The sequence below is a fragment of the Excalfactoria chinensis genome, chromosome 11 (assembly GCF_039878825.1).
Source record: "Excalfactoria chinensis isolate bCotChi1 chromosome 11, bCotChi1.hap2, whole genome shotgun sequence".
NCBI lineage: Eukaryota > Metazoa > Chordata > Aves > Galliformes > Phasianidae > Excalfactoria > Excalfactoria chinensis.
Window position 1 is genome coordinate 16,791,073 of NC_092835.1, and position 26,211 is coordinate 16,817,283.

Here is a 26,211-nt window from a genome sequence, read left to right on the forward strand (position 1 = left end):
ACTCAGACTGTCCGCCCCGGCCCAAAGCTGCTCTCTGTACAAAGTAACCTGCCATTAGAGCAGTCTGTCTGAGCAGAAAGCTGATCCCACTGGGTGTTTCAGCAGCCCAAAGCCCTGCTCAGTGTGCCTGTTCTCTGCCATTCTTCTGCCCAGCACCTGCCTCCAGCACAGTCTCTCTGCCACTGACTTTGTGCTGGGTGCAGTGTCTGTGTGAGCAGCATTGGGGCTGAGATGGCCAGCAGTGCCACAGCCCATTTGGTGACCCCAGGCCGTTCCCAGTTTTGAGCTGTAACCAGGCACAGTACCCTTGGGAATGAGAAATCCAGCATAGAAATGGCACTTCTGGACGGAGAGGCTGAGAACAGCAATAACTGGGCTTCTGCAGCAGGCAGGGCTTCTTAATTGGGCCGAGCAGCTCTGGACTGTGTGGTTTTGCTCAGCAGGTGGTAGCAGCCCCCAAAGGTGGGTTTTCCCAGTTCTAAAACCTTTTCCACCCATACCTTCCCCTTCTGAAAGGATCTTCTCCTTGGGGGACTATGGGGAAATGCAGACAGAGGCTCCTTCAAAACCAGGAGAGCAGAACAACCTGTCATGTAGGAGCTGAAATCCCAGAGCTTACCCCTGAAGCCCCCCATTTCCCAACCAACCTCCCTTGCCCAGGCTCCCTTCTGCAATCTGGCTGAGCACTGGGACGAATGGCCTTGCAGGGACCATGGCTTGGTCCTGCTATGCTTTAGAGACCTCCAGCAAGCCCTGGCCCCAGCCTGCCCTGCCCAGCAGCCCATTGAGTCACGGCAGTGAGTATTTTCAGCTCTGGGTGCTCCCAAGCCAGTGACATTTAGCAGCCCAGACTTTGGAGAGGGCAGGAAAAGGGACAGCGGGGAGCACCTGCAGCTGCGTCCCAGCCTGGGTCAGCTTCCCATGGCTGCGGGTGGGAGAGCTGCCAGAGCTTGTGAGCTTATCCATCCTTCTTGGGGTTCCCAGGCAGGCTGAGAAGAGAAGCAAGCTGCCCCTATAAAGCTGAGGGGTGCTGGGAGTGTCCCTGGGTGGAGAGAGGGTCCCTCAGTACCGTACGCTGAGGAAGGCTGGGTGAGGGGTGAGGTCTCCCCGCTCCAATGCCTTTGCCAAGCGGTGCCGGCTCTTCCTTTGCACAAGTTCCGGGTGTTTGTGCTCACGCAGCTGATTATCTCCACGTTTCCTCTCCAGCCCGATGTTTCCTGCCTTGCTCACTCCCTTTCGCTGCCTTTGCCCTTTGTGTCAGCCTTATCTCCCAGCTCTGGGCAGTGTCAGAGCCCCGCACTCCCCCCTGCTGGCTGTGACGGTGCCGGGCGGCACCCATTGCCTCTCTGGCTCTCTTTGATTTCTTCATTCTTGCAGCATTCTCCTCCTTCCACGCCTGCTCTTTCTCACTGCTGCTCTCCTAGGTGAGGACACTGCCATAGAGGCCGTGGGAGATGGGTAGGCAGCAGGGAGAGCACTCTGTCCTTTCCCCAAGGGCTCAACATGGGATGCCAACCTGACCTGGCTCTGTGGAAGCATACCGAGCTGGAACAGAGCACGGAGGATTTCGGACCCATCTGCATTCAGCAGCTTAAATGGGATCTCCCGGTTCCATCCTTATGCACATGACGGGTACAAAGTGGACTGGGTGGAGCATTGCCCATCTTGCAAGATGCACCTGCAAGATGATCCGACCCCAGAGCAATCAAGGAGTTTGCTCTCCAAGCTGGTCACTTCCCCACGTGGTCTGACAGAGGCAGGTTGCACCAGGGGCTGCAGTGGGACACCTCCAGGGGTCAGGACAGAGTGAAAAGGACACGGGGAGGCCCGCTGGGATGGGGACCCGAGGGCAGGTTCTGCATCAGGTGGGGCCAAAAGCCCCGTGGATGACGACGCTGCTCCAGGAGGAGAAGAGCAAAAGAAGGGAGTGGGGGGGGGGGATGGAGCTGCTCCACCGTGCGACCTGCTGGCCTCAGCGCTGGGAGGTGGAGCAGCAGCAGGAGGCGGGTCAGAAACCAGCTGATGAGGACACGGACAACAAGCACGGCCGGTGTGGGAGCTCCAGAGCATCGCTGGAGCAGAATAAGCAAGAAGTGCTGGGACCTCAGACGGGACCTGAGTGAGTCCGCATCTCCCTTCTCTCCCATGGGACAGAGAGCAGCAGGGTAACACCGCGGGGACATCCGTGACGCTGCGGTCCCAGTGGCTGCTCCCAGCCCTACCACCCGGGGACCTGCCACAGAGGAGGGTGCTGGCTGTGGGAGAAGCACAGCTGGGCAGGAAGCACACCCCGGCCCAGGCAGCGCTGGGGCCAGCAGATAATGTGCCAAGGCTTCCTCCCGTACACCACAGCCATGGGGCTGGGGCTTCTGGCTGCTATCTGGTCCCCCGGTCCCACCAGCATCTATCCCCTCCTTTGTGTTATTGTTAGCCCCACTGCTTCCTGCCCTGCTGCTCCCTGCCCTGTCAGCCTGAGCAGGAGGCTCCGTGGCTGCTGTGTGCTGAGAGCTCAGTGCTGTCTTTGCCCTCCTGGGGACCAGCATCTTCCCCACCCATGTTGTGCCCCAAGGGCTCCTTCCTGGCACGTCCCCATGGTGACAGAGGATGCTGGGCCTGTTGTGCTTTGAAGGTATCCATGGTTTCCTCCTTGCTGTCTCTGCTCACTGTAAGCTGGACTGATCCAGCCTCAAACCACCCCACCATGCCTACTGACCACATCCCTCTGTGCCACATCTCCGTGGTCCTTGGGCACCTCTGGGCACAGGGACTCCCCTGTTTCCCTGGGAAGGAGTCTCCTGGGCAGGGTGGGACCCTTCGGTGCATGCAGGAGAAACTTAGGCAGGTCCCATTGACTTTATGGGGGACACGCTTAGGCTTGGGCACATGGCAGGTTAGATCTTCCAACTGGAGGTGTCCCATCCATGCACTGGGGGCCGTGGGGATGGTGGAGGAGATCCAGCCACCCAGAGCTGGAGCGTGCTGTGTTCAGCCCTGCAGCAGAGATAGAGGGGTCGTTCCCACTGAGCATCCCCTGCCGCATCCTTGGCCCCACCAGCAGCACACTTTGGCAGCTCAGATCAGCTTTCTCTTCATTGTCCCCCTCCTTGGAGCCAAGGAAGCGGTGCTGGGGAGGAGCTTGGCTCCTCCTGTTTGTTATTACAGGATAAAGTTACTCTTTAAAGCACAGCCAGCACTGTCGGGGCCGCATGCCATGCAGGAACATCGCTTGTTCCCGACGGCTCCGACGTGCTGGTTGATGTTGTGTCCCAGCCCCAGGCACGGAGAGGAGGGCTCAGATGGGGGGGACTCAAGAAGGTGCTTGGAGGCTTCTCCTCCTGCTCGGGGTCGTGGAGAATGAGGGGACAAAGGCTTGTTCCAAGCAGGAGGGGGATACATAGGGAAGCAGATACTAGAGCAAAAGCTGAGGGCAGCGGGAGGGCAGAGCATGCCTACAAGCTCCAACCTCTGTCCCCACCACTCCCACATCCAGAGGTGTCCTTTGCTGGGAGCCGGCAGGACTGAGCAGTGCCCACAGCGCCGCTCCCAGCACTCGGTGGTGATGTGTGTGTGGGTGTAGGAAGGAAGCGGAGCTGGGGGGGCTTCCTGGAGAGCTCCTGCACCGTCTGTGTCCCCAGGCTGGATGCAGGGCAGGGACCCTGTGCAGCTCCATTGACATACCGGGTCCCCAGGCCACAGGTCAGCACTGGGGAAACAAAGCCACCAAGGCTGGGGACGTCTCGCACATGCAGGAACCATATTCCACTTTGGTGTGCCAAGGTGAGGTGGGCAGCTCTGCCCTGACTCCAGCAGAAGGAGCTGCCGTCCTCCCCACCGTCACCCCACCTGATGCCCGTCCCCACTGCATGCTGGGGTCCCTAAGAGACCTCCTTGCTCCACGGCACCCTCCCCTGCACATCGAAACCATGCGAAACAGCATTTGTATGTGCCTTGCTGCGGGTGGAGCACCGGTCCAGCAGGGACAGGAGATGGTTACAGCTGCTTCCTATTGCCCTGCAGCTTGCTCACCCTTTCTCATTTCCTTGACCCATGTCCCAGTGCTTTTGTTGTTATTCCATCTGGAGGGCAGCAATTATTTGCTGAAGGGGGGAGCTTCGATCCATCCCTGGGGGCCACCTCGGCCGTGCCCGGGGTCTGCCCGATGCCATGAGTTGAACCTATTGGTGCCAACCCTGCTCTGAGCCGCGTGCAGCTCGGCCATGACCTCAGCCTTCCTGCCGCGTGGGACAGGCCCGCAGGGGCTGCAGGAATCCTGTGAATCACAAATAGTTTTGGAGTGATTACTGCGGGGCGTGAGATGTTTCCTATGGCGCGGGGCTGACGACACAGACCCAGCATTGCATCCATCCCCTTAATCCAGGCAGGGGCTGGGGATATTTCTTGCCATCCTCATGGGGCAGAGAACTAGGAGAGAGGAGGGCAGCTCTGCTGCAGAGCCGTGCCCTGGGTGCCAGCTTGCAGTCTGGCTGAGCTGGCCAGGTTTCCAGCAGAGCTCGAAGCTGTGAGTCAACCTCCGTCCTCCGTTAACTCCTTCCCAGGTCCTTCTCCTCTGCTTTGCAACCTGGGGACCTGGGAAGGCTGCAGCAGTGCGTGGCACCGTGCTGCGGGGCACAGAGGGTGAAGTGGTGGCTGTGAGGTTTGGGGGGCTGGAGGCTCCGTCCTGCACCGCTCCAGCAGGGAGCAGGAATGCCGACAATGCAGTGCTGCAGGGTGTACATGGAGGGAGGCATGGAGCCAAGCCCTGGCCTCGTGCCTTCTGCTGAGAGGGGAGAGGATGTGGCTCAAGACCTGACATCCAGGGCATCCAGAGAAGGGAATGAGCAGTGAGGGGTCTGAGCACAGTGCTGTGGGAGCAGCTGAGGGAATGGGTCAGTGTGGAGGAGCTGAGGGGCTCCAAAGAGCTGTGAGGCACTGGCACAACTGCCCAGGTGAAGCAGTCACCATCCCTGGTGACTGTCCAAGAACAGTGGAGATGTGGCACCAAGGGATGTGATCAGTGGGCATGGTGGGGTTGGAGCTGGGGATCTCCTGCACTGGGGTGAGCTGTGCTGTTTGTTATCCAGCCTTGGGCCAGTTGCTGCTCCACAACCTAGAGACATGGGGACAGCTGGACACAGACCAGCCACCCATCCTACTGGCCATCCATACACCCACTGACCATCCATACACCCACTGACCATCCATACACCTACTGACCATCCATACACCCACTGACCATCCATACAGCCTACTGACCATCCATACACCCACTGACCATCCATACACCCACTGACCATCCATACAGCCTACTGACCATCCATACACCTCACTGGCCATCCATACACCCACTGACCATCCATACACCCCACTGACCATCCATACATCCCACTGACCATCCATACAGCCTACTGACCATCCATACACCTCACTGGCCATCCATACACCCACTGACCATCCATACACCTCACTGGCCATCCATACACCCACTGACCATCCATTCACCCACTGACCATCCATACATCCCACTGACCACCCATACAGCCCACTGACCATCCACGACAGCACACTGAGCAGGTCAGCAGGGGACACTTCCTGCCTCCTCCCAGGTAGCCATTACGGACCTGTGATCTGATGACAGCTCCATCCAAGCAGGATGGAGGCCACAGCCATCCCTGGGCTGATTGATCCCCATGCTGCTCTCCAGTTCCCTCCATGTCTGCCCATTGCTTTGCCTTCTCCCTGCTACCCAAGGGACCTGCTGTCCTCTCCTCCATGTTCACTTCCAGGTAACAGGGCCAGCCATAGCATGGGACACCCTGCTCTTTGCAGAGTGTCCTTGGCACAGCACTTTCCTTGTCACTGATATTGCCCTGCTCTGCTTAGCTGCAAGGTGTGCCAATCAGCTAATTAGGGTTTTTTGCATCTCTGTAGCTCTGTGCCGTCTTGTCCTTGCAGTGCTGGTGTCTCTCCGGGGCCAGAAAGCCATCAGTCCCACTTAAAACTGGGTCAGTTCAGTGTGATCTAGGACAGGGAGGAGAGCAACGGGCTTTGGGAGAAAGAGTTAAGGTTGGGTTTATGGTTAGTTAGGGTTGGTTAGGGTTAGTGGTAGGGTTGGGACTGGGGTTAAGGCTGGCTGGGGTTTGGGTCTCCTACTTGCTGTTCCTGGCATTGAGCACCCCCATAGCATAGGGGACGGCAAACAGGGCACGGGGTGTCACCCACTGGGACGGCCGCGGTGCTGGGCATTGGGGTCTTTGCATCTCCACCAGCGACCAAGCTCAGCCTCGCCCCTTCGCCTCCCTTCTCTCGCCCAGCACGGGGCCGGGCGGTGTCCTGGCCGTGCTGCGGGCTCCATCCAGCGCCGCTGGGGACGGCCCGGTGGCGGTGTGACCGTCGGTGTGAGTGTCGCTGTCAGTGTCGCTGTCTGTCGGTGTGAGTGTCGCTGTCCGTCGGTGTCGGCGTTGGCTCCCGAGGGATGTCCGGAGGGGAGGCGCTTGCCGGATCCGCCATTGGCGCCGGCCGTGCCGTGGTTTCCTGCCGAAATCACATGGCTCTCGCGTTTCCATGGAGAGTGGCCGGGGTGGGCGCTGCCAAGCGCCTCTGAGCCGTCCCTGCCTGCTCCCCGTCCATGGGAGAGGAACAAAGGCGATGCGCCCAGCCAGGCCCGCTCCCGTCGCACGCCTCTCCCGGGACATGTGAGTGCCGCCGTCCCCGGGCGCTGTCACCGCGGCGGGGGGCTCCGCGCTGGGGTCGCCCTTTGGGGTGCGGCCGGGGGGCGGCGTTGGGGCTCTCCGTCCCCTTATCCGGACGGGGGAGTGCAGAGAGGGCCGGTGGGGGTGGTGGTGGTGGTAGGGGGGACGCCCCGCTGCCGCCTCGGGGACGCGGCGACCCCCGGTGACACCGGAGCTCGGGCGGAGGGGGCCGAGATCCCGTCCTGCCCCGTGGGGACGGGAGGTGACGGCCATGTCTGGGGGCTGCCGCCTCGTCCTCCTCCTCGCTGCGGAGGGAGGAATGCTCGGAGGAATTAATGAGACAGATCTGGCTTTGTTGCCGGCCCCATCCTCCTATCTCCCGGCCCTGCCAAGGAATCCTTTGGGAAGCAGAGCGCCGTTAACCCCTTCCCCACTGCGCCGTGGGGCTCCGCTGCTCCCCGATCTGGATCCATTTAGGGCACCCCCAGGCGGAGCGGGCGGCTTCACCCCTCATCCCGGCCGTGGTGACCGGAGCGGGGCTGTGCCGTGTCCCCGCACGGGGCCGGGAGCTGCGCACGGCGGGGCCGGGGGGTGACGCGTGACTCCGGGCTCCTTCTGGGGAGCCCCCCAGGGACCCCGACGTAGGGCGGAGGCTGCGATCCCACCGGCTGCGGGTTTGGGGCCGGGGGGGCTCTGCTTTGCGGGGCTGTAGGGCCGCTCCCACCGGGCGGCCCCAGGCCCTGCTCTTAGGGCTATTTATAGGGCCGCCGCTTATATCTGTGCTATTTCTGCCCCGCGTGGGGATGGCGCAAGGAAGTGACGAGAGGGCTCCGGCCCAACCCGACGGGGACGACTTTGTCACCCGCACTGTCACCTCCGGCCCCCTCCCAGGTGCTCCCTGTGCCCCCCCCTTTGGGTGCCATGGGCTCCTGCCCCAACCCCTTGCCTGGGGCTGCCTGGGGGGGGGGGAAAGGGCCTGAAATAGCTCCTCCATCGCCTTTGTCTAATTGGTGCCGCTGTCACCAGAGGGGCAGGTGGCCGTGGAGATGGCAGCCTCGGAGGTGTCCTCTATGGCATGTTGTAGTGGCGCTGGGGACGGCAGTGCTGGGACAGCTCAGTGCCTCTGGGACATGGGATCTGCAGGGCGTTCGTCCTGCATCCAGCTTCAAACGGTCCATCCCCATTGGGACGCACTGGTTGGGCTGCGGGAGGCTCAAGACCCAGCGGAGGAGCAGATGATGGGGACACCACCCATATGGGATGGGACATCACCTGGATGGGATGCCGTACCCGCATCCCTCCCAGCCTTTGGGCGGCCTCCCGTTGCACAGTGCCCTCACTGCCCACCACCAGGCAGCCCTCGTTAAGCTTTAATGAGGACAAACGAGCTGGCATGGGCCACGGCTGCAGGCGCATTGCCTGGGCGTGTGCCGGGCACCAGCTTGGGGCGGCAGCCAGCGGGATGTCAGCAGTGCAGTGCCAGCAGTGGGAGCTCAGCAGTTCCATGGGGATGAAGGGCCGTGTCACGGTGCTGGGCTCTGCTCCCTGCTGGTGTCACCGGGGTGGGGGGGTGACATGGCACTCCTGCTGCCAGCTCGGGCATCTCGGGCTTGTAACAGCCCTCCAAGGCTCTGCCCTGCTGCTCTTCATCCTGAACCTTGCCTGACCTCCCTGTAAAAGCAGCAGCAAACAGGAAGGGAGCCGGGAGGGAGGCGTCTCTTCCTGCGGCGCTGACGGCAGCCCTTCCCAGCCGGGATGGGGCCGTGCTGCTCCAGCCTCCTCCTTGGGAGCCATGGCTATGGTCAGACAAAGGGCAGGACCCAAAGCTCACATCTGTGCCGCAGTTGGGCCGTGGGGTCCCATGGCTCTGCAGGGACCGGGCCGTGGGTTCACGCTGCACTTATCAGCTGGGAATTGCTCTGCAAAGGGCTTTTCCCCGTCCTTGTCCCTCGTCCGGCCCCTCGGGATGTGGAAACACGTGGGTTACCCTCACGCCCCGCTGGTTTTAATGACAGATTCCCATGGGGCGTGAGGAACGCGGTGCTGTTCCAGGTGCCACCGCCGTGCCCTTGGGTTCCCAATTGGGAATGGCACCCAGCAGCCTTCCAGCACCCTACACAGAAACACAGCTGAAGGCGGCTTCTCCACAGCACAGGCTGGGAAACTCGGGGCTGGCAAACCCTCTGCACAGCCTGTGGGATGCACACAGCAAAGCCCAGGCAGGGTTCAAAACTAACCTGAACTAAAAAGCCTCCTAGAAGAGAAACAGCAGCGACGTGAGCTCTGGCCTGGTTGCGCCGTGCTTATCAAAGGGGCCCCTTCCCTGCACAGGGGACAGACAGTTGGATGGATGGACGGACAGGCAGACGGACATCCTCCCTTCCCCGGCCCTTGAGGCACGCAGCGGGGCAGTGCCGGCAGCCCATGGGCAGGGGAAGCGTGGGAGGGGACAGCCAGCACCGAGCCCTCCACATCCATCCTGCGGCATGAGAGCCTGCTGGGCCGCTCCGCTCCCCGCTGCGCCCCGCCATGAACAAGAAGCAGAGAGGTACCGAGCCCAGCAGGGATCCCACAGCCATAAAGTCACTGTCGGGAGGTTCCCCGACACCAAAACACGGCCAGAGCAAGACGTGGTTTGGGGGTTGGGTTGTGGGGTTGTGGGGTGCTCTGTTCCCCCGAGCAGAATCCCCTTGGTGAGCTCAGCGATGCGGTGCTGGATGCACGTGTGCCCTCAGTCTGCTCGGCAGGTGTTCTTAATCTGGGGAGCCCCTGGGTGGTGAGGTGGGGGATGAGGGAACCCTGAGGATCGCGGGGCACTGCGGTTGGTCTTTTGGGGTGGTTTTGGGGTGAGGGATTTCAGCCACTTTGCCATAGGGAAGGAAAGCCAGGGGCAGGGGGTCTGATACCCGAGGGATAGCTGTTAGCGTGACACTGTGGCACTGTGGCAGAGCTGTGGGGCTGTGATGGGTATCTGGGGGTCAAGTGTTGTCCAGCTGTCCACCCTGCACAGAACTGGGGAGTCCTGGGGCTCTTCCTGTCTGCAGCTCTCCAGCAGGGTTTGGGCTGAGCTGCCTGGGGATGAAGATGGCATTTGGGACCTCGTGAGGTTCTGCCACCCCCGCTGGGACCAATAGGTGCTGGGGAAGAGGGTGCAGCATCCCTTACCAGGGGACACAGAGAGGAGCTACAGCCCCTACCCCCACACCCAAACAGGTGGGGATCCCAGTGGGTTCCCCCACTCTGAGGCCCTGTCCTCCTCCAGGGGACCCATCCCGTTGGGTGCGGCACCTCCACGGCCACATCCCAGGAGATGCCCTAGAAAACAGGTCGTGCTTGAACCACCCTTTAAGGCAGCCTCCTCCCTGGGTGCCACCTCGGGGCTGCCATCCCCCCTCCGAGATCCACCGGGTGCCCCGGGACGTGCTGTGAGGCGCTCCGTCCCCGTCCCCCCTATGTGTCCAGCCCAGCCCTGCCCTTCCTCGGGGACGCTCCAAGGGGTAAATAAGCGCTTCCTCCAATTCTTCCCACTAGCAGCTCCTTCCCTTTCCTGCCGCCCTCCCACTTTGGTGCAAGGAGCTGACTCCATAGCCGGGAGGGCGGGCACCGGCACCATGGGTGCCATCGCCCAGTGTGGGGTCCCGGCACCCAGCATGGGGTCCACGTCTCCGTGACCCCAAACACGAACGGCTTTGGCTTCTCCCCAGCTAGAGAGCTGGGATGTTCACAGTTCCTGACTCATCCCACTGTGAACCCCAATCCCCTGCGCGCGGTGGGTGGTGGGTGCTGGGGAAGGGGCTGTAATGCGGAGGAGGTCAGGGGGGAGGTGGCTCCCAGGCCCTCCACTGATCCCCGGATGCCCCCATCTCTGAACCGGGGCAGGAAGGAGGATTGAACACGGCCAAGCGCTGTCCTGGGCCGGAAAGGGGCTGGCGGGGGGCCGGGGCGTGCAGCGGGGATGCAGCTGTGCAAACAAGGACGCAGCGGCTCCGGCAGAGGGAATGGTGCCAAGAGCCTGTGTTTGCAGGATCCAAAGGTTCTCCCTCGTGGTTTGCCCTCCTAACAAGGGCGAGTTCTCCCAACGGGGGGAGCCAGGTGCACCCCATTGTGCCGGGGGATACCTCGAGGGTGTTGCTTGATGGACGTTGGGCGCGATGCGTCTGGCTGCAGCAGCCGGGCTGGGGGCTCACAAGGAGCCGGTTTGGGTTCGGGTTCTTGGGGTGTCTCAGCCTCCCGCCGTGTTGATAAACCCGAAAGAGCGACCTGAGGCTGCTGTCTGAGTGTCAGGAACAGAAACCAGCCCGGACCAACCCAGCCGGTCGGACTGCCCCCTCCATGCGCCGAAGGAAGCTGCTAGCAGCATTCCTGGGATTGGAATCATCTGCCGAGCACCGGGCACGGGGACACGAGCGGCGGCCGGGTCGGAGAGCACAGGGGAGGGCTGTGGTGTCCCCACTGCACTGCCTGCAGCAGCTGGACGGAGCCGTGGGGATGGACGGACGGACGGACAGGCTGTAGGACTGGGAGAGCTGCGGGTGCTCCACGATCGAAGGGCGGTGAGGCGCATAGCTTTGTCAGAAGGCGGCTTGGTTAGCACTGTAATTAGGGGCAGGGGCTGTGGCTCTGTGGGGCTGTGGCTCCGTGGGGCTGTGGGACTGGACCTTTGGGCTGCTTGGGGTCCTGTGGGACTGCCACCCACAAGGAGCAGGAGGGATGTGCCGTGGGCTCGGTGGGTGCTGGGGATACAGACATGTGGGTGACCCACCCAGCGCTGGCTGCCCTGTGGTGAGGGGCTCCAGAGCCCCACGGGTGAGGAGCTGTGGCCATATTATCCCTTCTAAGCGTGCCCCAGGCTCGGCGCTGTGGTGTACCAGGTACTCTTATCTCGGTAATGTCAGGAATGCACCATGCTGGGGCTTCTCTTCCGCCAGCAAAGCGTGCCAGGAACAGACCCTGCTGCCACTCAGTGCCCATGTGTGCCAAGCTCGAGCACCCCGAGCAGTCCTGCAGACCGTGAGCAGGATGGGGTTCACGGGGCATTCCCTCCTCAGTGAGCTCCTGGCCCTGGGGCTGGGGACGCGGCAACATGAGGCTGGAGCTGATAACTGCAGCGTCACGGTGCTTTGGGTTGGGATGAAGCCACAGTCCCCAGGATGGAGCATGAGGACATGGAGCTGGCCATGCCATGCCATCGCTCCTGGCAGTGCTCGCCGTGGTCCTGATGCTCGAGGTCAGACACGTGTCCCAGTGTGAGGGACCCCCCCGAGGGATTTGGGGATACCCTGAGCATCACTCCATCCTGCCACTGCTCCCTGGTGGAGACCTCAGCATCTTTCACCTGTGTGCTCCCCGCTGCTGAAGGCAGAATACCTGGAATACCCCCCGTGCCCTTGGGGTTGGGAAGGACGGGCTCCGTGTGTGCCAAGCACTGCTGTGGGGCTGCTGGGCGCTTTCTCTGTAGATCAGCCCACCCGTGCCACAGGCCCCGCTCACTCAGTGGGGAGCAGATTAAACCGCCCTGCAGAGGGTAATCTGCCCAGGCCCTGCAGGGATTACAGCTCCTCCTAATGAGCTTAATTGGGGCAGGGTTGTCCTGGTGACTGAAGGGACCAAGGCAACACCGAGACCCACGGAGCTGCTTGGCTCAGACTGAGCACTGAGTGTGGGACGTGGACCTGCTGCATCCCGGCCCCGTTTGCACAGAGCCATCAGCGGTGGCAGCTGCCGGCTCCTGGTGGCCTTGGTGCAGTGTCTCCGTGCGCTGAGGACACAGAGTGTAGCACGGTGCTGAGGAGGCTGGAGAATGGCTTTGTGTTGGCTGGGCAGGTGCGTGCTGCGTGGGGACGGCTGGGATGGGCTCAGGGCTCCTGGGGACCCCACCCCCGGGTTGCTTACACCAGGAGGAGCCGCAGACCCTCCGCTTCTGCGTCCAGTGGTGGCTGGAGATGTGGCGATGCTCTCCAGGTGGCAGCTGGGTCAGGGCTTTGGCACTCAGGGATTGCTTCTACCTTGCACGGGACGTGTGGATGCCGTTGCCATGAGGACACGTAGCATTTTCAAGGCTCCTGCAGTGGCCACGGGGACTTCTCAGAGGGCTGGGAATAGCTCTGCCTTTCCCCTTCCTGACAGCAGAGCTCCTGGCAAAGGCCGGGGACTTTCCAAAGTGCTTTGTTGTCTGAGGGTTTCCGTCCTGCTCACAGGGCTGGGCAGCAGGGTCCTGCCCCACACCATTCCTGTGCCTGCAGCGGGTGGCAGGGGGACAGCGGGACACGTGTGGGGACAAGGGGGCTTTGACATGGCCACGTCCTGGAGGAACCGTGGTGGGCATTGGGCTTCAGCCTCTTCCCATGGGCCACGTGGTGATGTACCTGGGGGCTGCTCATTGGCAGCCCCATGCCTCGCTGGTGGTGACCCCGTTGTCTTGTGTCCCCGCAGGGAGGCCCTCCAGGTCACACTCAACGATGTCGCTGTCTGCGCGGCCGCAGCGCCGAGTCCTCGTCGCCAAGATCAATAGGAGCCAGTCGTTCGCCGGGGTGAACTCGACAGCAGAGCGGCCCTTCAGGTAGGAGATGGGTGCTGGTGCTGTGCTGGGGCTGGACACGGTGGTATTAGCCAAGGCGCCGTCCCTCCTCCCCATGGGGACATTGTTGGTACCCAGAGATGTGTCACTGGGGCCGCTGAGTCCATCCCGTGTCACCCTGACACTTGGTTGTCCCCATCCCAAGGCAGACATGGCAGGTTGGTCCTCAGGGCTGCCCTGTGACCACCCCAGTACATTGAGTGGCTGTGGTGCAGGAACAAATGTGGTCTTGAAGCTTTGTGTCTCTGCCCCTCAATGTCCCATGGCTGCAAGTTTCTCCCTCAGTGCTTCTGTGAGTCAGGGCTTCCTCTGGGCCGTCCTAAACCTGGTGCTGGGAGGATTTTTTGGCTGCCCGTGAGCCCTGCTGTGAGGATCAGCAAACAGCCGGTCCTTGCTCATCCTCTCCGCTGCTGGCGACTTGGTGGCACCCATCACATCCTCCCTCCTCCTGTGCCAAACTTACATCAAGGAGAACCACCCTGTGCCTTCCTCTGCTCCATTCCCAGCTCTTTGGGTGGCGCTTGAGACACAGACATGCTGTAGGTTTGGACCGTGCCATTTTAATGCTTTGGAGCCCTTTTCGGTTCTCCTTACCTCCCAGTCCCAGCAAGGAGTAGTTGGGAAGGGGTGGCACGAATGAGCTCCAGCATCACCTCCAAGCAGGCATCTCCATGGCATGGCACATGCCCACATAGAGCTTCCCCGTGCCTGGGAGCAGCTTCCCAGCCCCACTCAGCTCTTCCTGGTAGTGCCCAAAGCTTTGGCAGATGAGGAGGGGGAAGGGATGGATGTGCAAAACAAGCACTCCCCCATCATGTTGGCTTGGGTTGAGGCCAAGACATTCACTTTCCCGTACTGATGCTTCGGGGAAGTCTTCTGGCCGCTCTCCGAGGAGTCACGTAGGATGGGAGGTCCAGGCCAGGACTAGTGACGTGGCCACCTTAGAGGGCAGAAGGGAAGGGCTGTTCTGCCTGGGGCATTGCTGGGGGGGCCGGGCTGAGCTCACATTGCACAAGGCAGGAGGGGTAGTGATAGGATGTGCGGCGCTCCTGGGTGGAGGAGGCATCTCCGTGCTCTGCGTTGCTGTGCTGATGGGGGTTGGCAGGCACATGTCCCCATGCTGCTCCTGTGATGACACCTGAGAGGTCCCCCTCTGTCCTCAGGGATGCACCATGGCCAACCAAGGCACTGGGGGTGGAGCAGAGCGTGGTTACTCTCTAGAGAATGTTTTGGGCTGGAGATGCCCCCGTGGTCACTTCAGGAGAGCAGCTGGGCTCAGGAGGGTGCAAGTTTGCCTTTGCCCCTCCTAAAAGGAGCTGAGGATCCCGTGGAGGCATCCCCAGAGCCAGCACCTCGGGGCCCTCTGAGATGGGGTTGACTCCCTGCTCTTCTCCACCATGAGCTTAGCGGGTTTGCCCCGCCATAGAATCACGAATCATAGAATGCCTGGGGGACTTCAAAGCCCATCCAGTTCCAACCCCCTGCTGTGGGATGGGTGCTCCTCCCCAGCTCAGGCTGCCATCCATGGCCTTGGGCACCTCCAGGGATGGCACACTCACAACTCAGGGCAGCCTTTCTTCCATGTCCACTCTGGGGCAGCCACATGCACCCGGGGACACAGGCACGTGGGGCAGGCAGCATTTCCCAGCCCTGCAGTCGCACATGGCCTCGTCCCGCCCGGCCCTGCTGGCTGGTTTGACTGGGTGCCGGGGAGCTGTGGGAGAGGCAGGCAGGTTGGGACGGAGCTCTTGGGACTTGGCCTCCTTTCTGGAGCTCCTTGTTGTGAGACACGCAGCCAGGAGGACCCCATTGCTGTGGGCTCACCATGACCATGTCGGCTTCACTCGCTTCTCTCAGCAGGAACCTCTCTCCCTTCACGCCCACCGTCTCCCGCAAGACTGGCTCCAGGGTCAGTAGGATGTTCTCAATGTCCCACAAATCCCCACCACCCAAGGTGCCTCAGCCCAACCGCCTGGATGAGGTGTACGAAGCGCTCAAGAAGGGTCTGACGTAAGTGCTGGGGCTGTTGGGGGGTTGGGTCCCTCTGGGGTTGGGTGGTGTGGGCTGAGCTTTCTGTCTGACCCTCTGGTGCTGCTGTCCTCAGGGCCTACCTGGAGGTCCACCAGCTGGAACTGGAGAAGCTCAGCACCCAGATCCGTGAGTCCAAGAGGAATTCACGCCTGGTGAGTGGTGCTGGGGAGCATCTGTAGGGAGAGGTGCTTTCTGCAGATGCTCAGGGTTCTGGTCGTGGTTGGGGCTGCTCACGGTCCAGCTATGTCCTACGGAGACATCAGAGGACAGCCCATGGTGCACGGGGTCCTGTCCTCCTGCCATGCTATGGGTGGTTGGTGCTCCCTGGGTGAGCAGAGCTGGCTTTGTGCTGCATCTTATCCCTCTCCTCTCTCCTCCAGGGCTTTCTCTACGATCTGGATAAGGTAAGCAGGATCAGTGCCCCGTACCCTTGCCTCCCCATATCCCCTCCACACCCACCTTCCACTGTGCAGCTGGGGCTGGGACTCTGCACTCAGGGTGGCAGAGGACAAAGCAGATACCAGCGGTGACTTGTCGCCTGCTTCTTGGGACACGTCCTATCCCACAGCAGGAGTGTGGGGCAGGGCCATATCCTGGCCCGCAGCCCCTCTCAGGGAGCTTCTCACACCATCTCTGCTTTTCCAGCAAGTGAAGTCAATCGAGCGCTTCCTGCGTCGCCTGGAGTTTCATGCTAGCAAGGTAGGATCAGGGGATTGGGTACTTCTGTGGGTTTCTGGCCTCTGTTCAGCCCTGGGGCCACAGCGCTATTCCCCACCTGGCTCCCAGGCTCTGGTGATGCCAAGAGAAGCCACTGCCCCTGTTGCCATTTGTCCCCCTGCCCCTCACTGTGCCCCTGGCCCATCCTTGCAGATCGACGAGCTGTATGAAGCCTACTGCATCCAACGGCGGCTCCGCGATGGCGCCCACAACATGGTCAAAGCCTACAGCACGGGCTCACCGGGCAGCCGAGAGGCACGTGAGAGCCTGGCTGAAGCCAGCAAGGGCTACAAGGAGTACACGGAGGTGAGGCACACGGTGCTAGGTGGGCTGGGAGGTGTTGATGACCCTGTAGGCTGTGAGTGATGGGTGCTCTGTCCCTTGCCCCCAGAACATGTGCCTGCTGGAGAGCGAGCTGGAGAGCCAGCTGGGAGAGTTCCATGTCCGGATGAAAGGTAGCACATCCCATCCCAGCCCCGGAGCAGCACTAGTCTGCTGTGTCCTATCATCCCTCTGCCTTCTCTTGCAGGACTGGCAGGTTTCGCCCGGCTCTGCGCTGGTGATCAGTATGAGGTTGGTGGAGCCTTGGGTGTATGGATGGGGATCTGTCCTCCTCCCTCCTGCAGTCCATGCTGAGCCTGAAGGATGTGGGTGGGCCTTGTCTGTGGGTGCTGGTGTCAAGCAGGAATGTGTTTTGTGGATCTGTTGTGGGTGGCTCCGGGTTGCAGAGCAAACTCCCAGCCCATGAATGATAGAATCATAGAATGGTTTGAGTTGGAAGGGACCCTTAAAGGCCATCTGGTCCCACTCCCTGCAATAAACAGGGACACCCACAGCTCCATAGGTGCCCTGTGCAGCCTGACCTTGGCTGTCTGACCACCAGCTCTCTGGGCAGCCCGTTCCATGCCTCTGCTCTTCCCCCAGATCTTCATGAAGTACGGGCGGCAGCGGTGGAAGCTGCGGGGCCGCATCGAGGTGAACAGCAAGCAGGTGTGGGACAGCGAGGAGATGGTTTTCTTGCCTCTCATCACCGAGTTCCTCTCCATCAAGGTAGGGAGCCCTGCAGTCTGAGCACAAGTGGGACAAGGATGCTGTGGGCCAGTGGGCTCCTTCCTGGCAGGAGCTGCATTAGGGCAACACCTGCAGTGGTTGTGCTGGGGAGACACGAGGCAGTGAAGGAACTGGGCCTCACTCAAACCCACCCTTTGCTGGGAAAGAGGATACTATCCCATGGTGCTGGCATCCTTGCAGCAGCCTGACTAATGATGGCTTTGTCTCATCCTCTCCTTCCCCAGGTGACGGAGTTAAAGAGCCTGGCCAACCACGTGGTGGTGGGCAACGTGTCCTGTGAGACCAAGGATCTCTTTGCAGCTCTCCCCCAGGTGGTGGCGGTGGATATCAACGACTTGGGTACCCTCAAACTCAGCCTGGAGGTGACGTGGAAGTGAGTATCTCAACAGGATTTGCCAGTAGAGTCTAGCAGGAATGGGGACCAACAACTGACCTATCCTGAGCTTTCACCCATCCCAAAATTGGCCTTCAGTTCTGGAAAGCCAGAGTTGGATTGAAGAGCACCTTGAAGTGCTGTCTAACACCCTCCAGCTCGCTGCAGTGTTGGGACCTTCTGTCTTAGGATACTTCCCTCACCTGTCCACTCTCTCCTGCAGCCCCTTCGACAAGGATGACCAGCCCTCAGCAGCCAGCACCGTCAACAAGGCCTCCACAGTGAACAAACGCTTCTCCACCTATAACCAGAGCCCACCCGATACGCCATCCCTGCGGGAGCAGGCCTTCTATGTAAGTATGGAGCTGGGCAACCATGTTTGGGTTGAAGTGCCCACGGTGGGGTTTGCTTTATTGACTTGAGTGTGCCAGGGCAAGTCCCAATGGGTGGCACAGCTCCATCCATCCGGCCATGGCTCCCGGCGCCGGCCCTCCTGCCCTCACAGCTCCTCTTCTCTCTGCCCAAGAGCCCAATGCGGGCAGCCGACAAGCACGGTTGGTCCTTGTTGGACATCTTTCGGGAGACACTCTTCGAGAAGCTGTCTCGGAGCTGCTCTTGCGGCGACGTCTCCTCGGTCGAGCTTGGGAGATGGCCGCAGCCGGGCCGTGTAAGTGTGATGGCTGGAGCCGGCCTGTAGCGTAGCCCAGCGGCGTGGCCATCCTGCTGTAGTCTAGCTGCTCCACTCCTGCTCAACAGCAAGTAGAAGGCCTGGCCTTGTCCTTGCACTGGTGGCCATGCCGTGGCACTGGCGTGATGGCCAACACGGTGCTAATGTGGTGGGGTGCTGCGTGACTCTAGCTTGACATGTGCTGGTGTGGCATCGGGGTGACACTGGTGTGACATCGGGATGACAGCGGTGTGATGCTGATGTCACACCAGTGTGGCAGTGGCATGAGATCGGTGCAGTGGTGCGGCGTGGTGTGGTGGTGTGGTGCTAACCCAGCGTTGGTGATAGGGGTACAATGGTGGTGTTGGTGTGACACCGGTGTGACACTGATGTGACACTGGTGCTGCCCTCTGCAGGATGGTGGTGGGGCTATTGCTCTCTTGGCGCTGTGGACCCCATCTCCCCATGCTGGCAGAGCCATTGGCATCATGGCTGGGTCCCTCCAGCTGGAAGGGGCAGTGGCACAGCAAGCAGAGCCCATTCCTGCCCCAAAGATCACAGCAGCTTCAGTGCTTCCTGACATGTCATTGTCCCTTCCCTAGAACATGCTGCGACGTCAGGAGGAGCTGGAGAATGGCACAGCTTGGTCCATCTCCTCTGAGTCGTCGGATGACTCCTCCAGTCCCCAGCTGTCCAGCAGCACCCGCCACGCCGCCCACAAGCCCATCGTGCAGCCCGAGGTGCAGGCCTCAGCCCCCGCCATCGAGATCTCCTTCTCACAGCAGCAGGAGGAGACTGGGGCTGGCTGTGGCATCCCCACTGGGACAGATCTGCCTGAGCCCCCAGAGGAGCAGGATAGCCATAAGAAGGATGCGGTGGCCAATGGGCATGTGCCATATACCCGGACTCTGAGCCACATCAGCGAAGCCAGTGTGGACGGGAGCATGGAGGCCAAAGCTATGGAGAGCCCATGGGAGCCCTCTCCCAGCCTGGAGGAACACGATGCGGGCAAGCTGGACAATGACTCTCTCCCTGGTGCCTCAAATTCGGTGCCGGAGACCTGGGCAGGGAAAGACAGTGGCCCTGAGGCCAAGCCACGTGCCATGGTGGCATGGGCTGAAACCTGTGAGGTGGAGGCTGAGCCAGCAGCAAGCCCAGCACCAGTGCAGGACAGCTGTGGAAGTGAAGCCCCCACGCCGGCCGTCGTGTTGGCACAGGCACCCACGGAGGAGGGGCCCGTCCCAGCCCCACACCTGGCCACCAGCCCCCCAGCGGTCCCACGGGTGAAGGCCGTGGACTCGGGGCTGGAGGAGGCCATCAGCCTCCTGGCCTCGGCCCTGGATGACTATCGGGGACAGTTCCCAGAGCTGCAGCCCCTGGAACGGGAGCTCAAACACCTGGAGGAGATCCTGCTGGTGAGGGGGCCTGGAGGGAGTCCACAGCAGAGAACAGTGACAAGAGCACTGCCCAGGGCACAAGGGTGGTGGGGCCATCCCTGATGGCACTGCGCAGCTGTGAGGGTGGTGGGGGCATCCCTGGTGACGGTGACCAAGGTGGTGCAGCCATCCCTGATAGTAGTGACCAGAGATGAGGGTGCTGGGGCCATCAGCTTATGGCAGCGCTCAAGGGACAAGGTTGGTGGGGCCATTCCTGATGGCAGTGACAGGGAGGCAGTGAGGGTGGTGAGGCCATCTGGATGGTGCTTGTCCAGAGTACAAGGGTGGTGGGCCCATCCACATTGGTACCATCCAGTGACAACAGTTGTATGGTAACTGTTGAGTCACGGCCTGAAGCACTGATTGAGCACCTGGGGAAAGGACCTGGTCAGCCCTGGGAGCACAGGTGAAGGCGGTTCAGCTGTATGATCAGAAGGGGTGGAGCCTGGCTGCACCTCTCTTAGACCCCATTTAAGGGCTGACCCACTGGGAGGCTTTCCCCTGGGAATGTGGTATCTTCTGTTATGGGTAAGCTCTTCCCCTTCTTTTATTGCACCTTTCTATCGTGCTGATCCTTCATTACACCTCTGGTGAAACACCTTTTCCCATCGTATTGATCTGTTACAGCAGTGCTGGGGACATCCCTCATGACAAGGATTGTAGCGGTGGGGCCATCCTTGATGGCAGTGCTCAGGGATGAGGGTAGCGAGGCCCCTTAGAGTGGCTTGCTAAGATCTGACCAATCTTTCCTCTGCAGCACAAGCAGGGTGTGTTCCTCAGCCGGGCCTCCAGCATCAGCCTCACAGTGGAGCATGCTTTGGAGAGCTTCAGCTTCCTCAACACCTCTGATATGGAAGACTCGGAGGGCTCCGAGGAAGAGGCTCTGCAGGATGAGAGGTGTGCGGAATGGTGTCTCCTGGAAGAGGCACAGGGCAATTGGGGTTGGGGTGCTGAGCTCTGGTGGGGAAGGAAGGGCTGGATTCAGGTGCCCTGTGCTGATCCAGCTCGGTCTCCTGCTTGTTTGCAGGAGGGCCGGCAGAGCGCGGCGTGGAAGCCGGGATCCCAGCACTGGGGAGATGGGAGCAGATGATACTGGAACATGCAGCGGCTCTGAGGGCAGCGCGGACCCCATGAGCACCGGCAATGAGTTCCTGGATAAAGCCCTGGTGCTTCACCTCCACAACTGCAACCATCTGCTGCTGGTGAGAATGGGGGCTGGGGCGTGATGGTGGGACACGTCTTGGGGTTGGCCAAGGCTCCCTGCAGTGGGACACAATGGTGGGATGCATGGTTGGCTCACAGGAAGGAGGATGTGATGGTGGGATGCATCCTGGGGTTGGCCATGACTCCTCACAGTTTCTGCCCCCCACCCCAAGCCCTTCTGAGATGCTGTGGCTGCGTTGGGGTCTGTGTTGTCCTGAAGGTCACTGGACTACCTGTGCCTTACAGAACCTGGGCACCTTTGGGCCTCTGAGGTGCCGGGAGATGTTTGCCCTGGACAGGCTGCTGCGGGAAGCACAAGTGCTGGAGATTGTGTGCCAACTGATGGAGGAGCGGTCAGAAGCAGCAGGTTCTGCTGCCGGAGGTAAGGGCAGCAAGGGGCTGCACGGGAGGGATGTGCCAGCTGGATGTGCACCTTGACACACCGCCTGTTCCTGCAGTGGTGCAGTTCTCAACGCGGAAAGAAGGGGTGCTGCCCCTTTGGGACCACTGCGTGGAGCTGCCCAACATCTACACGTGCCCCGTGGAGCGGTTCCTGCAGGTGCTCAGTGCGCAGTACGCAGCATCCATCAGTGAGCGGCACCCAGGACTGGCTGATGCAGGTGAGCCTGTGTGTGTGCAGGAAGGGGCTCTCCGACCCTACAAGGTGCTGCACACCCTGACCTCGTTATTTTCCCCCAGTGTGTGTGAAACTGGTGGAAGATGTGCTGAACCGGCGGCTGCCACGGCGACCCGGTGGCACCCAGGGTGAGCAGGTCACCATCTTCCAGTACTGGAGCCACTTTGAGTCCCTCGGTGCCATGGTGCTCGACACCTACGTGATGGAGCTGGCCGAGGAAGGTGGGTGCCCTTCCTTCCTGCCTCGAGCTGGAGGCTGGAGGGTGTCCAGCACTGTGGGCTGTCACCCAAAGGCTCACCCACCCTGCCCCCGCTGCTGGTGCTCAGCCCCTTCCTACGCTCCCATCCTGGGAACCCTCTGGACCTCGCTTTCTGCAGGTCCCCAGTTCAGGTGTCCCAGTAGCAGGGCAGTGCCCCCCCAGCATCCTATGCGGGGTCCCTTTGCCTGCTGTGGGTGGAGGCTGAGCTCCCCGCAGATGCTCAGCTCACCATGCTGTCCCCGCAGTGCTGCTGGCACAGAACCTCAACTCAGACGACCAGGACGTGGTGCTGCGGGCACTGAAGCGTGTTCCCGAAGGCCGCCTGAAGAAGGAAGGGCTGAAGGCACTCAGCTTGCTGCTCGTGGAAGGGAACAGCAAAGTGGTGAGCGCCGTGTCGGCGCAGCTCCGCAGCCTGGCAGAAAACCCCCGCTTCCGCCAACGGGTATGCCGTGGGCAGCAGGGGATGGGTGGGCTCTGGGTTGTTACTTGGAGGGCTGGCACTGAGCCCTCGCTCTGCCCCAGGCCCTCGTGTGCTTCCTGGGACAGCTGGAGGATGAGGAGGTGCAGACACGCGTGGCTGGCTGCGTGGCGCTGGGCTGCCTCAAGGTGAGATGGGTGCACGAAGGAGCCCATGGGGTATTTGTTTCCTGGCTGAGCTGGATTTGGGGTGGATGGAAAGGAACTGATGCTGCTTGTTGCTGTCTCTATGCAGCCTCCAGCTCCTAGGGGTGTCCCAGATGGAAGGGAAAGCGGGCACTGCCAAGGGACTTTTGGGGTTGTAACTGGATGATCTTGAAGGTCCCTCCCAAGCCATTCTGTAGCTCTATGACTTTTTCTGCCCAGGGCTGTTCTGGAGGTTGAGCTCCAAAGGAGGTGTGGGGGTCTGCCCTGCCTGCTACCTTCTGCAGGGCTGCAGGAACCTTGCTGCCTTCCCCTGTGGGTCACATCCTGGTACCGACCATGCTTAGCCCTCTCCCCTCTCCTGCAGGCCAAGGAGAGCATTGAGCAGCTGGTTTACCTGTGCCAAACTGACAAGGAGCCCGTGCGGGAGGCAGCCAAGCAGAGCCTGATGCTGTGTGGTGAGTGTCCTGCATCACCCCTGCTCACGTCTCCCGGAGGGGCATCACCCCATGTTACACTGCCCAAGGGAGATAAGGGACCTGGGCTGATCCCTGCCTGCCCCATGCTCCAGCTCGTGGTGCCTGAACTCTATGGGGTGAGAGCGGTGGTGGGCAGCGAGGATTCCTGCAAGCACAGCCCTAAGCGTGGGTGTTATTTATTATTTGCTAGATGGCACTGAGAGAACCATCTGAGTGGGTTTCTAGGCCTCCAGATCGCGGCAGCTGCTGCACAGGTTGTGACATGTGAGCTGTCCTCGTCCCTCAGCCCCACTCCTGCTGCTTTGCTCACAAATGTCTCTGTCTTAGAGCCTGTCAGCCACGTCACTTCTTGGAGTCTATGTGTCTTGGTTGTTTGTAGCCCCACGGCAATGCCTGTGCACACAGGTGCCATGTGTCCTGCGTCCCGTGTCACCAGCTCTGCTGGGGATGGCTGCTGTGTGCAGATCTGTGTGCAGGGCTGCTGGGCAGAGAGCTCTCAGCATGGAGTGTGCAGCCCTGTGTGTACATGGGGGTGTTGGGAAGCTCTCGGGGTCCCCATGTAGGTGCATGCAGAAGTGCACAGCTGGTTGGGGTGCCACAACATCCCCAAGCCTGGCCCACTTGTCCCAGCTCCTGGATGGGATCTGTCCAAGGGTGCACTAAGATTAACACAAGAATCAGATCCCCAAGTCCCACTCCACCCTGCCCACTGACTGTCCCTCCCAGTGCCACATCTCCATGGTTCTTGAACTCCTCCACAGCCAGGAGCTCCCCCACCTCCCCAGGCAGCTGTGCCAACACATTACCAAGAGCTTTGTGGCTCAGCACTGTCAGGCTGCAGCATTGTTTTTGCTGTGAGGCCGGGGATGGGCAGGAACACAGAGCTTCTGCCCTTTGCTTCACTGACCGTGGTACGTGCTTGCAGGGGAAGACGGCAAATCAGCGCACCGGCGACTGGAGGAGACCTTGGACAGCCTCCCACGGATCTTTGCACCAGCCAGCATGGCCAGCACAGCTTTCTGAGATGCCGCACAGAGCCACCCGCTATCCCTTGAGGACAAAGGCACTGCTGGGCTGCACACGGGCTCGCAAAGACTGGGCCTAGCCACCGGCCCTGCTCACAGCAGCACCGCAGCACCACCCCCGCCGGCAGCTCGCCGCGGCCGCACACTGCCTTACAGAGCACCGCTTCCCCTGCCCCAAGCACCAGCCACGAGGGGTGCCACACACGCACCCCTGGGCGAGGAGGGGCTCGCTGCACACCCCACCCTTCGACTGCTATTGAAAACACAACAGGGAACCCACCCTTCGTGCTACAGCTGCTGGGATCGGAGCGGCAGGGAGATGCACTGGATTCCTCTGCCTCTTGCCTTCCTGTTGCTCGGGGACACGTGCCCTTTCCTGGAAGGCCCCACACTTTGGAAGCGATGCTGTTTCTTTCCAGAAGTTGCCTGAGCTGAGAAGGAACGGCTGCCCCCTTTTGCCACAGCTGGAAGTCCGCAGGACTTAAATAAAATGAGATATGAGATAATATTAATATATTCTGCTGGCGTTTCTTCTTCCCAGCTCCGCACGCTCCTGTCCCTCCCTGGTGTTGGAGCGCAGTGAGGCACAGCCCCAACCCAGAGCCCTTCCCCTCTGCTGGGCAGTGCTGTGGAGGGCAGGAGGAGCGACAGAGGGACGGACAGATGGACACTGCCACCTTTTCCTTGTTGGTTGTTTTGGTTTATTTTTTATTTACTTTTTTTTTTTTGCAGGAGGAAAATAAAAAGCGACAAATTCTTTTTTCTATAATGTCTCTATAAATCTATATATAATGTAATTACAGAGAATGACTAATTTTGATTTTAAACCAGAAATAAAAGCAAACCTTTAAAAGAGCGTTGGTGTCGTTGTGTGGGTGCTGAGGGGCAGGGAGTTGGACTGACCAAGCTGGGTGTTTCTCAGGTGAGGATCTGCTTCTACCAACAATATGGCAGGCATCTCTGGTAGCAGTGGAAGGAGTTCTTGCTTCCCCTGAGCTCTGTGTGAGTTACCAAGATGCTGCAGAGCATGGGAAGGTGCCACGCTGCAATGGGCAGAGCGGGGTCACGGCTGAGCTGTGCTCAGCACAAGGAAGTCCTGACCTGCCCCAGAGAAAGGAGGCAATGGCTGGAAGTGAGAATGGAATGAGTGTGTGTGTCTCATCACAGTGATACTGAGCCACAGCGGATCAAGGAATTATGGAGTTGAGCTGGGAAGGGACCTCTGAACACAGCCTTCCATTCCCCCCTGCTCAATATGGTGTTAGCTTGAGCAGGCTGCTCAGGACCACGTTGTGTTGGGTTTTGACTGTTTCTGAGGATGGAGATGACAGAACACTGCTGTGCCACCTGTTCCAGTATTCAGCCACCCTCACGGGAAAAAAGCATTCCTTTAGTTTAAATGGAAATCCTGTATTTCGTTATCAGTACGGCTCTCATTCTGTCACTGGGCACCACTGAGGAGAATCTGCCTGTCTTCTTTACCCACCACTACGTGTTGAGAGACGTGGATAAGAACCATCCAAGCCTTCATTCTTCCAGGCTGCTTTTTATATGGCAGATGCTCCAATCTCTTAATCACCTTAGCAGCCCTCACAGTTCTGAGTAGGATAAAGCAGCAAAATGCCCCAACAGCCAGCAGAAGCAAGGACCCCTGGGGCCAGCAGCATCTCAATGGGTTTCTTAGCAAAGCCTAGCAACAAGCAGCCTCCAGGACCTCTGTCCTTACTAAAGGTCCTTTGTCAGGCTGCCTCAGACTCCATGTTCTTATCCTGCTGGCTCTGCCTGCCTGCTCTGTCCTTGCAGGGGACCCAGATGTCCCAGGGAGCTCAGGCTCTTGGGTTGTTCTGTTCTGGTACAGGGCTGCAAGTGGTGGTGCATTGTAAGAGCCTGCAAAAGGGATGACAGCATGCCACGGTGCACAGGATGCCCCAGATGGGTCATCTGCTTCTTTGTAAGTAGTTAGAAAGTACCATGTTAGCAGCAAGGGCACCCAGGCATCTCTCATTACTGGGGTGTGCTTTAGTACCATAAGCCTGCGAGGTCAAGAGGCCACTCAGGGCAGCTCTGGTCAGCTCTCTGCAACCCAGGTCTGTGCTGGGTACCTGGGACACTGGAGCACCAAGCAGACACAGCAACATCTCAGCAAGCCTGACACCTGTCAGGGTGCTGCCTTCAGAGCAACCACTTTTGGATGTGGCTTTATCTGCAGACAGAATTACAGGAAAGGTACAAGCAAGAGATGCTCTGCTCCATCAGTGCTAGTTTAGCATTTTTCCACCTGCCTGGGGGTTGGACAAGCCCCACGCCAAAAGCACAGTATTTCTCTGTATCATGCTCTCAGCTGTAGGCAGCAAGAGTGAGGATAGGGGTCTTGGCTGGCACATGCAGCTTTTGGGTAACAGCTGTGGACAGAAACACCCTGCAGG

General features: G+C 60.3%; 1 protein-coding gene across 6 annotated transcripts; it reads left to right on the forward strand.

Moving 5' to 3' along the window:
• The first annotated feature begins 2,015 nt into the window (after positions 1–2,015).
• Positions 2,016–23,823, forward strand: RIPOR1 (RHO family interacting cell polarization regulator 1). Of its 6 annotated transcripts, XM_072346772.1 has the most exons (23): positions 6,455–6,692; positions 13,122–13,248; positions 15,124–15,276; positions 15,371–15,449; positions 15,678–15,701; positions 15,943–15,996; positions 16,168–16,320; positions 16,406–16,469; positions 16,544–16,587; positions 16,939–17,064; positions 17,310–17,458; positions 17,682–17,811; positions 18,728–19,540; positions 20,319–20,458; positions 20,589–20,763; positions 21,011–21,146; positions 21,223–21,384; positions 21,464–21,622; positions 21,906–22,102; positions 22,183–22,266; positions 22,649–22,739; positions 22,951–23,014; positions 23,686–23,820. In XM_072346772.1, exons 1-22 carry the CDS (start codon positions 6,626–6,628, stop codon positions 22,971–22,973), a joined length of 3,150 nt encoding a protein of 1,049 aa, XP_072202873.1. In that variant the 5' UTR covers positions 6,455–6,625; the 3' UTR covers positions 22,974–23,014; positions 23,686–23,820. The 6 variants fall into 6 exon arrangements, with proteins under 6 accessions (XP_072202869.1, XP_072202873.1, XP_072202870.1 ...); XM_072346768.1 differs by lacking the exons at positions 6,455–6,692; positions 22,951–23,014 and adding an exon at positions 2,016–2,119 and having other exon boundaries at positions 23,686–23,823; XM_072346769.1 differs by lacking the exon at positions 22,951–23,014 and having other exon boundaries at positions 23,686–23,823.
• Positions 23,824–26,211: the final 2,388 nt, after the last annotated feature.

Excerpts from the sequence above, each read along its gene's own strand:
- RIPOR1 (XM_072346768.1), top strand. The coding sequence starts at position 2,023 with ATGAGGACACGGACAACAAGCACGGCCGGTGTGGGAGCTCCAGAGCAT. Across the intron at positions 19,541-20,318 it reads ACCTGGAGGAGATCCTGCTG|CACAAGCAGGGTGTGTTCCT; the intron begins GTGAGGGGGCCT and ends TTTCCTCTGCAG. Across the intron at positions 20,764-21,010 it reads ACTGCAACCATCTGCTGCTG|AACCTGGGCACCTTTGGGCC; the intron begins GTGAGAATGGGG and ends TGTGCCTTACAG.